This window comes from Larus michahellis, chromosome 2 (assembly GCF_964199755.1).
Source record: "Larus michahellis chromosome 2, bLarMic1.1, whole genome shotgun sequence".
Lineage (NCBI taxonomy): Eukaryota > Metazoa > Chordata > Aves > Charadriiformes > Laridae > Larus > Larus michahellis.
In genome coordinates, this window is record NC_133897.1 from 159,272,405 (window position 1) to 159,286,273 (window position 13,869).

At 40.5% G+C, this 13,869-nt stretch overlaps 1 protein-coding gene across 1 annotated transcript in view; it reads right to left on the reverse strand.

Annotated features, from left to right (window-relative positions):
* The window catches only part of CYRIB (CYFIP related Rac1 interactor B), a 76,869-nt gene that overhangs the window by 37,292 nt on the left and 25,708 nt on the right, over positions 1-13,869 (reverse strand). The window contains 1 exon segment of the mRNA XM_074577824.1: positions 5,286-5,364. Within this exon segment, the coding sequence (XP_074433925.1) occupies positions 5,286-5,364 (79 nt within the window).

The window sequence follows — 13,869 nt, forward strand, 5'->3', positions numbered from 1 at the left end:
TCAGAAGAGGCAGTTCCTCCGCAATCATAACTCACACACGAGCCAGGAGGCAACGCTGTGCCAGAGTGACCATGACACAGCCCTGGGACAAGCAGTAATTTCTGCTGAGAAGGATCAGAGGACCTCTGCTTTGGCCAGAGTAACTGTCACATAGCACTAAGGCTCTTGAAAACACCTCCAGCTCTACCAGGAGTGCTTTGCGCTCCACCTACACAGAAAGATCTGTAATAACCATTTCAGCTAAAATTAAAAAAAAAAAAAAAGGGGGAGATGGGACAATGAAGGAAAAAAGGGAATCTCTTCAGACCAGCTAAACAGTAACACTCCAGTAGCAGAAGTCTGAGATTTTAATACAAAGGAAAACATGGGTGATTAGATGTCCCAGTAAAAATGATGAACAGAAATACTCAAGACAATTGGATCAATCACTAGCTGTCCAGGGAGGAAGAATCTAACCATGTTGCTTTAACCTGTGACCTCAAGTGTTTATTGGGTAGCATTTAAGATGGAAGCATGCACAAAAATTACAGAATACAGGATAACAAACATAAGAGATGTACCATGGGAATGTCTGGGCCCAGCTCCTGGGGACCACTGTGTGCATTCAACAGCTTTGTCCAATAGTCGGGGGTGGGGGGGTAAAACAACAGTAAAACAGGAGCCATATAACAAGGTCTTAATCCTGCATTGTAATTTAATGATGCTGTCTCAACAGCTGCACACTATTTCTGCTTGATAATTTCCAAAATTAATCCCACAATGAGCTAAAAGGAGGCAAGCTGCATCAGGGGAAGTTCAGATGGGATGTAAGGAAAAGGTTCTTCAATGAGAGGGTGTTTGGCCAGTAGAACAGGCTCCCCTGGCAAGCGGTCACAGCACGAAGCCTGTCAGAGTTTAAGGAGCATCTGAATGACGCTCTTAGTCATATGGTTTAGTTTTAGGTAGCCCTGTGAGGAGCAGGGAGTTGGACGTGATGATCCTGATGTGTCCCTTCCAACTTGAGATATTTTATGAATCTAAATAATAAAACTGCAGTTATGTGGTCAAGCAGCAAGCTGAACATTAACCAGATCTGAAGGACATGTTAGTAGTCCAAATCCCTACAGAGTTAGAAGTAACAAAAAAAACCCCAACAAAACCTAGAAACGTCCTTTACCAAGTATTTAGGAGTCCTTCTGCAAGTCAGGAAGTGAAATACGCAACATCTGACATTAACCTAATAGAACAAACCACATTAAAACATAACACGAAAAGCCAGTCACCTGTCTCAACAAGCACAGATTTTCAGGTCAAATGTCTTTCTGATGAGAAGAGTTTACATATTTTGCTAGTCTGTTTAAAAGTGACTTTTTGAAAAGTCAAAACAACCCTTAAATAAATGTCTTTGATTTAAAGGCTCATTGGACAAACAGAATTAAACAGTTCACGTTGTCCTGAGCAACTGTTTACAGGTGGAGAAAAATAGCAGCTTTACCTTCATAAACAAACGGGCACGGCTGAAGTCTCAAACAGAAGAGTTTACTGAATGAGCCATGAAACCGGATTCAAAACTTGCTTCTTTTTAAACTTACTCTATGAACTGTTGCAGTCAGACTGCTGCATATAAAGCAAGGATATTTTGGAAGAGCTCTACACCAAGTTCTGCTTGATTTCAGTAAAAAAGTCTGTCACTGATCATTTACAGATTATTACCATCTTCATTCAAGGTTTTAAGTAATTTTATGTCCCCTGTGAGAGAAAAGATACCACATTACATTGCGTCAGCACAGGCAGATTATTTACATTCTTTTCTAATACGTACTATTAGACTTTAACAAACACAGGATTGCACAAAAACTTTTAGCCCCTCAATCTATTCCCATGCTATCGCAGGCAGCCGCGTTAAACAAGCCCCAAGACAAAAAATACATAATGAGAGACAGCTCAGTTTGGCCTAAAAAACCCAGCCTGTCAGCTCATCCTCTTTCTTGCCTTAGATACCAGCATTAATACAAAATAAACGGATGCTGGCAGAACATCAGTAACATGATCAGAATTTCTACCAAATATTTCACAGTGAGTGTCAAAACCCCAAAAAGTACTTAACCTCCATACACTAAGAACCATTTCAACAAACCCACTTTCACATGGACGACAAATCAATTCAAGCAGCTCTGCGGAACTGCAAATATAATTTACAGGCAAACGTACAGCAATATATTTAGAGCAACACTACCAAAAGAGATTGTTTTTAATTTGTGGCACAAATGGGAAGTAAAAGTGGTTTCAGTTGTCAGAAAGACATTCATTTTTCTTCATGTATTTACAGTATGCAACCTCACTGTGACAGATTATTCTTTTACCTCATTGGCTCCCACATTACCCTGCTGTTGGTATCTCGTAGACTCTGCAGAAAAAGCTTTTCAAGTTGCTCAGAAGCATTTGTAACTTCACCACTTTTTACACTGGTAATGTAGGTTTCCCCAAATGAAAAAAGTCCCTCTGAAAGCACGCATTAAAAGCTGCACATTTTTAACACCTATTTTCTTGTTTAATAGAGGAAACGTTTCATAGAATCGTAGAATGGTTTGGGTTGGAAGGGACCTTAAAAGTCATCTAGTTCCAACCCCCCTGCCACGGGCAGGGACACCTCCCACTAGACCAGGCTGCTCAAAGCCCCATCTAACCTTGTCTTCAACACTTCCAACTAGCATTCGGCAAAAAAAAACAGAACCTTACTTCATATTTCTTGCACCACATTTGACTTTACATAAACTTCCCAGAGAGTCGAAGCCATAGAGAAGTCCGTAAGATATACAACATGGCCTTACTCAGCACAGGATCTCTTCCCAATGAGGCCCTTCATTTCTAACCTTTTGTAGGCAGGCAGCTGCGGGGACAACTGGATACAAACTTTCTTGCTCCTTTTAAATTTAGCACATATTAAGGGATTTGCTAAGAGATTTTAAAGATCCTCCTCATAAGGAAGGAGGACATTTAAAGATGTGTCAGTCAGACAAATAACTCTTATAAGCTCTTATAAGAGCTATACAAGCCACAACAAAGCGTTCTCAAAATTAATAAGAAAATGACAGGTATGCATTTACTTCTACTTTGCAAACATAATAATGAAGGTGTTTTCATATTTATTAAAATTAGCACAAAGTGCAAAACCTGTTAATCCACAAACACTGCAATATCAGTTCTGGAACAGGGACTCCACAACATGTTAATCAGCTTGCTCGAAACTTCTCCCCATCATCATTACAAGGGAAAAATTTTAAGTTGTATGGAAAGATTTTTAAATCTTCAAGCATGCAGCCAAGTGCAAGCTGCATATGAGAGATAACGCTATAAAGTAGGAATGAATAATTATCAGAGATTGTACGCAAAACCAGGAGATAATTATCAAGATCTTTTCCGAATGACTGATACTCTGGAAAAATAATCCCATACAAGTAAGTTAACGTAATGAAAAAGAAAAGCTAATACAAGAAAAATAGGGCAAACGCTAAAGTGTTACATGTCCCGTAATGTCATATAATGTTATATATCACAGTGTCTGTGATAATGGACAGCTGAAACATTATAACTAAAAGAAATACCACCTGGATAAAATAAGCCCTAATGGCTATTTAGGACATATTTAAGACCAAGGTCCAGCTGGCTTAATATTTCTACCTCAGCAAGACCTGGACACGCTCTGCCCCAAGGGATGTTCACGTGTCTCATTCTCTCATCGGTGTATTCCCAGAGTCGGGGGCCTGAGCTGAGACCTGGGTCAGGTCCAAAACACGGTAGAGCTCAGTGGGCTCTCAGCTGATGTCTTCCCAGACCAAAGTCAATGCTGGAAGCAAGTTTGTGCAGCACTACCCCTGAGCTAAGAAGCACTGCTTGGTCCTAAAGGAAATGCTGAATTTAGACAAATACTTTACCACAAAGTTGCAGACAAACAGCTACTTTCTAGAACTACCAAGTTTCAGTCAGCACGGACATCCTGACAAAATTCTCTCTCCAAGAGAGATGGGGGATGATGGGGTGGGAAAGGAAGCTGAAGCAGGGAAATGGACGGAGGACCCCTCACTACTGAGCTAATGAGCTTTTCAGTTTTCTGTACGGGGCAAGCTATGCACTCAAATTTAGTGACAAGCGTACATTATTTATTCACATCATACATAATCATGTATATTAACCTAAAAATTACTATCAGGTAATTACAATGTTATAATTGTGATAATTACAATCCTTGGACCCAGGTGCATAACCCCATGCTGGGCTAAGAACTCTCTCCTGACACAAGTTTACTTGGCCCTGTATCTCAAATGGTAGCAGTAAACAGGAGGGTAGGATTCAAGCTTTATAGATAATATATAGCAAGGTATATTCACAGAGAGAATCTGAATGCACAGAGGGAATCCAAATGCATGTTTAGTTTACAGCTTTGTGGATGTCTTCCCCCATACTGAAGACTGCTACTTCATTTTACAACAAAGTGTTTGAGAAGAGAGCTGTAAATCTGGTACCTACTATCAATGGCCATATGATTTAGCTATGTCAAGACATATTCAGATGTATTAAATTCTCATGTTTCCTTGTGATTAGCTTGTAATAGTGCAGCTCAACGTCTTAACTTACATGCTGGTAAACTGCTTTAAGTCGTCATAGCTCTTCACTGACGATCCTTTTACCATTCTAAACCTACAGGCAACCTACAGATAACTTTAAACGCCTGTAAATTATGATACAACTTAGTTTTAGCATCACATATTATCTTCAGGGAAAATTATGCCTCAAACACCCATAGAATAATTACAAGCATCCTCCAAAGCACCTGCACACTCAAATTAGTATGCTTCGCCACATTCAACTTTTAAACTAGATTTCGTTAGTTTCCTTTTTTCTCTCTCTTTCCAGGCCCTGAAGAATCAAATTTAAAGTTTCAGTGTTCACACAATCAGACTTCCAATAGTCTTTATATAGTAAGAGGTACAGACATGTTGTATTAGTCTTGGTAGAAAAGGCAAATAGACAATGTTTAAGGTCCCACTACAGAAAAAAGGCTAGTCTTTTTTTTCCTACTGTGAGAGCAGAAATTTAATCACTTTGTATTCCAATTTAAATACCCACACATTATCCACTGCTACCAAGCCTTTTGTCTGGCAAGCTACGGTTAATTAAAAAAAACCTAAAATTATTGCGTGAACTACTTCTTGCTTTCAACAGATCAAAATACTTTCTACTCCTTGGCCTAAAACATCATGGAAAAGAAGCATTCTAAAATCAAAGACACCTAAGGAATTGTTTACCAGTTGGTAGTATCTTCTTGCAGTCTTAACAGAGAACTCCCTTCCTCAGATTGCTGATGTCGCAGCTCGTCTTCAGAATCTGAACAAACATAAGAATCCCATTAGACATAAACACCACACAGTATTTCAATCACACAAGCCAGTACCAGGGGTAAGACAAAGTTAATCCTGCAGTGATAAGGAACCTACATAGTTCTTTAGGAATGCAAATAAAACATGCAGATTTCAAACACACTTGTGATTTTATGGAAGTGACATTACAAGCAAGTGGAGAGGCATCCTTACAAACTCTTCTGTGAGTCAGCAAGGCCATCAGCTATCCATGATCACAAGCATCAGAAACAGAGCATTGCATCTCAGCGTTACTGAGTTAAGTTACACAGTTATAGCACCAAAAAAAAAATAAAAATAGAGCATTACATCTCTGCATTACTGAGACAAATTACAAACAGTTGCAGCAGAAAAAGTAGGTCTCAGTCCAAGTTTTATTTACAGTGTCATATCTATTGCGCACAGGGAAAAATGCTTAATTGCTGCAGCTTTCATCAGTTAAAGACAAATTTGGCCAATGGCAGTTTTTACCTTTTTGAACTTACTCTAGGATTACTTAGATTTCCTGCTTCGAAACTAAGTTTCTTGTTTAGTAAATTAGTACTTGTGTGGTCAGACAGAACAGTATTTCCTACGGAAACGTGGCACTGAGATCTACTGCAAGCATTTGAAGGCATTCATTTGGAGCAGGTTTATAGAGCAAACCTTTTTTTGTATAGTAATAGGATGATGAACTGGCCCAAAGTGACACATTTCTATTGTGGTAAAAGGTCCATAAGCCTTTTCCATTTGGGGGTTTTGTAGGCGGCTTCTGTTTCAGGGATTTTGGCTGATTTAAATACTCGAGTGTCGTCACTTAACCTGTCTCCAGTAAAACCACTGTTGTTCCTACTTCAAGTATTGTTCCTGGTACCAGAATCCACCCTGTCAATCTGTCACATCTCAAGGGTTCTTTTAAAAGAAGTTGATCTTCCCATTTTGTACTACAATTTTCTTTCTGCTTCTACAGCAGAGTCAAGCACATTCTGCAACGCATCTGTTTTTAGCACAAACTTGGTTTAGAAATATAAAAACCTTGTCGTGTTATGGATATTTGCAGATCCAGCCAGAGGCATGAAATATTCAGTGTTAATTTGTATTCAATCAGCTCTCAGCAGCTCCTCTTGCATCAGATAATCCTGATTAACAAGCATTTAACAAAAATATGCTGCTTTGCAGTGAAATTTCTAATCACAAAGGCCACGGTATTACTTATTTGCTCCAGCTTGAGAAAAGTGGAGGGAAGGGGATGAGCTATGCAGTATCAAGGTTGGGGGGGATTTTAGTCACAGCGAAAACTATCAAAAGATACCACCCATTCCCCCCCAAAACAAAAAGAGAACCTTGCGACCTGAAGAGCACAGCTAGGAGAGGAAAAGTCAAGGACTATTGAGTTTTTATGCAAAATTTAATTGACAAGTTGAATATAGAAGATCTCATGTTGGAAGGGACCCACAAGAATTATTGATAAAATGATAAAATCAATAAAATAAAATTAAGGGATCCTATTTGCAGCTACACTGAAGCAAAGAGTTGCAACAGTTAAAAAATAAAAACAAAAAAAAGTGATGTTAGTCAACAGTAACTTTTGCCAATTTGTCTCAAGGCAGTATCTAAAGATAAGCAGGCGCCTGGCAAATTAATGTTGGGGTGTTTATCCTGCAAATGTTGTTGTGTGAAGCACTACTACTCTCTTGCACATAGGGAAATCTAAAAAACATCCAAGGCATCTTATTCAGTTTGGTAAAGTGAATTCACTTTGGTAAAGCCCAGGCTTTGTTTTAACAATTGTTCCACTACACTGTTTCAGTCCCTTTCACTCATGGTCCTCTTGCCAAGCAACTGTATAATGTTAAGGATTCGGTTAAAACGTTCTGAATGGAAGCCATAAGGTGTCACACTCACACGCGGCTTGGTGAGCTGCTGAGCAGCAGCACCATCACTGTCTGCAGCCTGGTAACAGGATTTGAAAGTTCTGCTGGCTGAGTGACCATTTATGCAATTGCAACATGTGCAATTTCCTTCAACACGCACAACAAAAATACTTCCTTCTACCCTGCTACGCTACAGTACGAAAAGCTTCCTACTCAGTACCAGAGAACAGATGATTTTCAAGCATGATTGATCATTTCATTAAACAGAAAACTTGTGCCGCACTTTCACTGCACCAACTCACATATCACCTTGTTGCCAAATTTGAATGTTTAAGTTTCCTCATAACTACCTAAAGTCGCATGCAGGATTTTGTTTCACTGAAAGCGGTATCTAAACCTGCTGGAGACACTTCTGCCCTTCCAGCCCCACGCTGCTCTGCATTGCTCCCTCTCCCGGCTGCTCAGCATCTCCCATGCTGTAGTTCCTCCCTGACATCCTGCAGAATAGCCTTCAAGTAAGAAAGGGACGCGAGTGCCAGCACCTACAGCTGCGTAGCAATTCTGGATGGGAAAAGTCAATGTGGCAACACAGCAGTAGGTACAGTGGGCTGGAGGGATCGTGGAAACATCCACGTGCAGAGGAACTATGTGATCTGCCAGCGCTGCGCAAAGAATAACGTCTGGTGTGACAGGAAGAACTGGAGAGGAACTGGGCTGCTGCCGAGGCACCGGCCAGGAGCCACCGGGCAGCACTGCACACCGAGAGGACAGGGGTGCCCAAGTGGGGGCACATGCAGAAAGCTGCAGACTTGTGGTCCCTTTGGAAGATCTCCCCAGCTTTGAAAGCAACAATTCCTTATACGTGATCTAGATTAATCCAGTTCAGTTGACAAAACCTGTCATGGGAACTTTTTTTTCTTCTTTCTTTTTAAATAACAGATCCATAAATTGTAACCTACAGTATAAATAACACAGCTGAGAAAAACTAAGTAGCTGCCAACTTAGCTTTCAGTCAATATTTGTTCAAATATTACATTTCTTTACTTCAATAGGCCTTTGTGGAGTAAATTAACACTGTTTCTTTGACAGGCTAATGAGAATAGCAGGTAAACAACGAAGAGTAAGCTCATTCTCAGAAGATATCCTTGCTTGCCCTCCACACGCTGTGTTGGCATAGCTTTGTAGGATGATGAGTTCAAAAGAAGGAAGCAGACAATAAACCTACTTGTTCCCAGTAAATTAGGGAGACTTCAGCTATTCATTTAAGCAACCATCCCTTACTTCATTAGTTTTGTCACTTAAGGGGAAGGTGGAATTAAACTCTGAAGTATAGCAGCTGATTAAATCTTGTTCTCCGTGTAAAATTCATGCTCAAGAAAAATATTAGCCATAAAGACATAAAGAGTCTTCTGTGAATCGCACGGTCTTCATTTTTCTCTACTGTACAAGTTTCAACAGGCAGAATCACAGTCGCTGCTTCCCAAGCCTACAAGTTTTGCACTCATTTAAGCTACAAGGAAGAACACTCCTGAGAAATTTATTAACAGCTACGTTCTCAGCAAAGAGTGGCAAAGCCAGTGACACAGAGCTTCACAGGTTTTACTGAGAGATTCAGTATACTCCATGCAAGACAGTTTGCTGAAACACTGTGGCAAATGGGTCGTTATTGCCAGATACAAAAGTTTCTAGGTAGGGGCTTCAAGTTATCTTAAGGAATTTTCCATCCTTTCCCACCATTAAAGCAAAACTGCCACTCACAGCCCAGGTTAGCCCCGGCTTGGACCTGGCTGTAAATCTTCACCAGCAGGTAACAGGGATAAATCCCAGCTGAGATGGAGAGGGAAACGAAGGTCAAAGCATTTCCTTAAATTCTGCATAAGCCCTCGACTGCCGACCCAATATCCTGCGCTCCAGTTCTCTGCATCACTCCAGTCGGACACTCGCCTCCCAGGGATGCTACCAAGGCGACCATCTGGGGTGGTCCGAGATGCCGCTTCATTTCCTCTGTGATAGGTAACTCAGCTTCTTCAAAAGCCCAGAGAAATGTAGATTTCACAACTTTATACGCAAGTTATTTCCACTCAAAAGCTTTGTCTAAAGTACCTTTAGGAGTAACTCTACCGAGCCTATATACCCAACACTGCTGTACAGATATGAACTGCATTTAAAATGTCATGTTACACACATCATCTCTGCCTGTGTTTAGCAAAGCCTAGAAAGCACAGAAAAGACAGCAATGGGGATTTAAGGTGATGTTTCCTCCCCAACACAGACTGCAACAGAATGCTAGCGACAACAGCCCATCAACAGGTTAAGACAGATCTGAAAAGCGGAGTATACAAAACAAGTACACAAAAAAAATCATAAAGATAACTAAGTGTCGGAAGGCTTATGGTAGCTTATGAAGAATTCTGTTGCCAGACAGAAGACAGTACACAAATTGCGCAAAGTAATCCCTGCAGAGCTTCTGCCAGGCTATTCTTCATAGTAAGGCAGCAATGAAAAAAAGAGGCAGAAAGCAACACATCCAGTGTCCTACAAAGACAGGAAAACCTATAAATATTAGAATTCACAGATAGCTCCATGTCAAAAAAACAAAACAAAAACACTTGTTTGAGAATTCTATCCTCACTAAAATGATACCTACTACCTCCCCCCCCTCCCCTTACCAACATATATTGCCAATACTTTAGTTTTCAATTGAAAGAAGAAATTCTCCTGTGATTTGAGGAATTGGTGGTCAGAGAACTATTAAAAAATCCCCAGTAATTATTCTACACAGCTGAAGTAGTAAGTTCTCATTCCTTTATTTTCAGAACAGCAATGAAACTGAGTGTTTAAGATCAGAATAATGATACTAAAACTCAATAGTTCGAGCTTCAACTATACATCATACAGTTAATCGCAATGATGCTACGACACATTACAAAAGTTAAAATTATTTGCTTCCAGAAGACCACCCAGCTCTGTCTCCAGGTAACATCATAGCACTCAAGAGATACCCGGACCATTTGCAACATCAAATCATTACTTTTCTTCATTCACCCGAACAACATCAGTTACAAGGACTTAAATACGACATTCTTCACAGGTTCGAGCTCAAAAACAACAAAACACATTCATGCAGTAGAAGCTAATTTTGTGTGTACATGAATATTGTCCAGTTAAGAGATGCAAAGACAGAGATGGAAAAGACTCACTCACAACCTTCCCTTGTCCCCACAGTAAACATTTGGCACAGGTTTCAAGTATTACCAGTCCAAAACCAATGCATTAACTGAAGTGTAATTTCCCAAACAGAACACTGACCAGCTTTTCACAGAATCACAGAATCTTCAGAGTTGGAGGGGACCTCTAGAGATCATCTAGTCCAACTCCCCTGCTAAAGCAGGATTGCCTAGAGCACATTACTCAGGACTGCATCCAGGTGGGTCTTGAAAGTCTCCAGAGAAGGGGACTCCACAACCTCCCTGGGCAGCCTGTTCCAGTGCTCTGTCACCCTCACCTTTGTTAATTACTCCAAAGTCACAGAAAGGATTTCCAACTGTGAACACTTTCTCCTGTTCGTGCTGTATCTCAGTTTTCAAACACTGGACTTGACATTTTGAGCTCAGTAGTGTTGCACGGGTTAGCAACTTTTGTTAAAAACGCAGGTTTTCAAGATAACTTTAAGTATTACAGAAGGACTGAATCACAGAAGATGACTACCTTATCAGCTTTTTTCAACTATTATTTATTAATTACAATTGGTAATAGCGTGTGCTCTAGATCCAGGGGAGTTTGCTCACACTTCAGAAGTTCTGACTACCATCAGACCATTTCTTACCTTCAAGCCTTCATTCACCTAGCTTCTTAGAGCTTTAACCTATGCCTACATTTACTGTAAATGCAGCAGTAGGAAGAATGTAGCTCTTGTATAAACCAAAAAACCTGAAACTGCTAAATACCTATTCCGTTTAACCATACAACGAGCATATTCCTCTGTTTCAAAGGCAAACGTGGAAGTGGAACTGTAATGATGCCCATCATTTGAACACTCTAATATAAGACAGACTGTTTAACTATGGATAGACAAGAATATACTTGAGGCAGGACTGAAAAAAAAAACCCATAACCAATATTTTCTTCAGTTCCTTAGAGCTACTCCTCAGAAAGTGACTCAAGTCCTCAGAGTGACTAACACAGCGATGAAGAGGCAGGACACAGATGTTCTCCAGATCAGTTATGGTACAGGTTTCCACAGCAGGGTGAAAAGGGCAGGTACAAACAGTTACACACAGACTGAAGTAGGAGTAATCTTTTCCTACTCCTGGTGAGAGGGTACTCTTGACACAATACAGAGGAGGAAGGCAATTAAGTTTAGAACACGTAACTTAGAAAAAGCTGGTCAGAAATGCACAATCCTTGCAAGAGCTCCGGTAATTCTGGCAATCGTTATGTCAGGAGCAAGTTACTGGTAGGTATGCTTTGACTCGAAAACTTTTAGCCATATAGCGAAACGGGCACAACTTTGAAGATTTCTTCATTCTGAAGTACAGATGCCACTTATCTTTAGCCCCTAGATTTCTGTCAATATATATGTTTGCTCCTTGGATACACAACACCTGACCAAGGGACTGAGTTCCATTGTAGAAACGAGGAATTAACCCATGGAATGAACATCGCACCACACCTGATTTTTCTGCTCTCTACAGAGGCCTAACAAAAGAAGGTCCCTGCATGACCAGAGTGAGCAGACCAGCAGGACTGCTTTCAAAGAGCCTACTTTAATGGCTAAAGGCATAAGCCATCTACATGAACTCCTCAATAAGTTAAGGCTTGTAACGAGAGGACAGAAGTTGCACATCCCAACTCCAAGAACAGTTTAAGGTTTCAATTGGACAAAGATCTATTGTAAGCAAAGACTAAACATAAAGACTTTCCCACTCCATACAAATTCCTTCTCACCAGGTTCTTCTGTGCTTAAGTCTTTCCTGGATCCACCCCTTAAGCCCCTATTCATAGTGTCCCAGCTTCAGCTGAGCAAGGCACCAGCCTGGCTCACAAGTAGATGTTGAATTCAAGACTCCTCAAACAGAGATTAGCCTTAAGTTTCCCTTATGCTGCAATCAGCAGGTTATTATGCCAAAGAGTCTGACATTTAAAAACTCTGAAGGGGGAGAAGACAGAAGCCCTGGATCTGCAGAGTTGGTCAATATATCCTTTTTTTTTTCCCCGTTTCCTAATCAGCTGGATTTAGACAAGCTTGTTATCTAGCCCACAGAGAGGCAGGCATTACTTCTAGCTCTTAGCCATGTTTACAGTACCTAACTTTCTCTATCTGATGTGTAAATAGCTTAAGCTCTTAGCTTAAAGAGTCTGAATGATCTTTTTAGGATCCAATATTTACTTAAAAAAAAAAAAAGATACCGCAGAGCTTATGTCTGAGACCTTGAGTAGGAAGTCTCACCCCCAGAAGGTTGTCTGCAGACTATCTCAGCTTTTACATCCGCTTCTCACTACAGAGACATTAAAGGCAACTGGACTCCTATTTTTACACAGGAAATCTGATGAACTTTAAGCCATTCTTACACTCCCACATCCTCCCATTTAGGTCTGCATTGAGAAAGCACAAGATCTTTGTTCAAAGCGTACCTGCAGATGCCATCATCTCCAGAGGCATTTTTCCCTACATTTAATGTGCATATTACAACCTCAGTCAAAACAGGAGCACAACAATTTTTTCTATATTACCCTATATTTGGAGTAACGAAGCATTTAAGAACAAGTCTTATATTTTTCTGCTGAAGTGAAATAACAAACACCAACATTCAAATAGTCACACACATGTTCTAGAGACTGCAACAAGGGAGTCAGTTCATCCTCTACAAATCAAACTTTACCCTGGAACAGCAGTCAAGTAGGAAAACCCCTACTTTTATCTACAGACTTGTCACACTCCAAAGGTTTGTTGCTACTGTAAGAGTACAAAGACTTACTTGGAAGACTAACAGATTCTGCAGTACCATTTTCCATGAAGAAATGCAGTCACAAAAATGAAGTTAAATACATACATGATGCACTGTATTACATGAAGTCCACATAATAATATAAAATTCACATTGTAGAATCATGCCCAGCATAATTCCAGTAGACGAAGTTGCTGTACGTAAGTAAGACTCCAACAAGAGACATGCGTACACAACAGCTTCCCTTCATCCACTCACCATCACGTTTGCAAGGGGATGCAAGCACAGGCAAACAGAGTATCTTCAGTGCAAGCACTGCACCTACCTGCAGGCATTAAGACAAAGTCATAGGACCAATCATGGAACGGTCTGGGTTGGAAAGGACCTTAAAGATCATCTTGTTCCAACCCCCCTGCCATGGGCAGGGACACCTCCCACTAGACCAGGTTGCATCACAACTTGTCTGGGCAACCTGTTCCAGTGTCTCACCACTCTCATCATAAAAAATTTCTTCCTAATATCCAATCTACATCTCTCCTCTTTCAGTTTAAAACCGTTACCCCTCATCCTATCACTATACTCCCTGACAAAGAGTCCCTCCCCATCTTTCCTGTAGGCCCCCTTTAGGTACTGGAAGGCTGCTATAAAGTCTCCCTGGAGCCATCTCTTCTC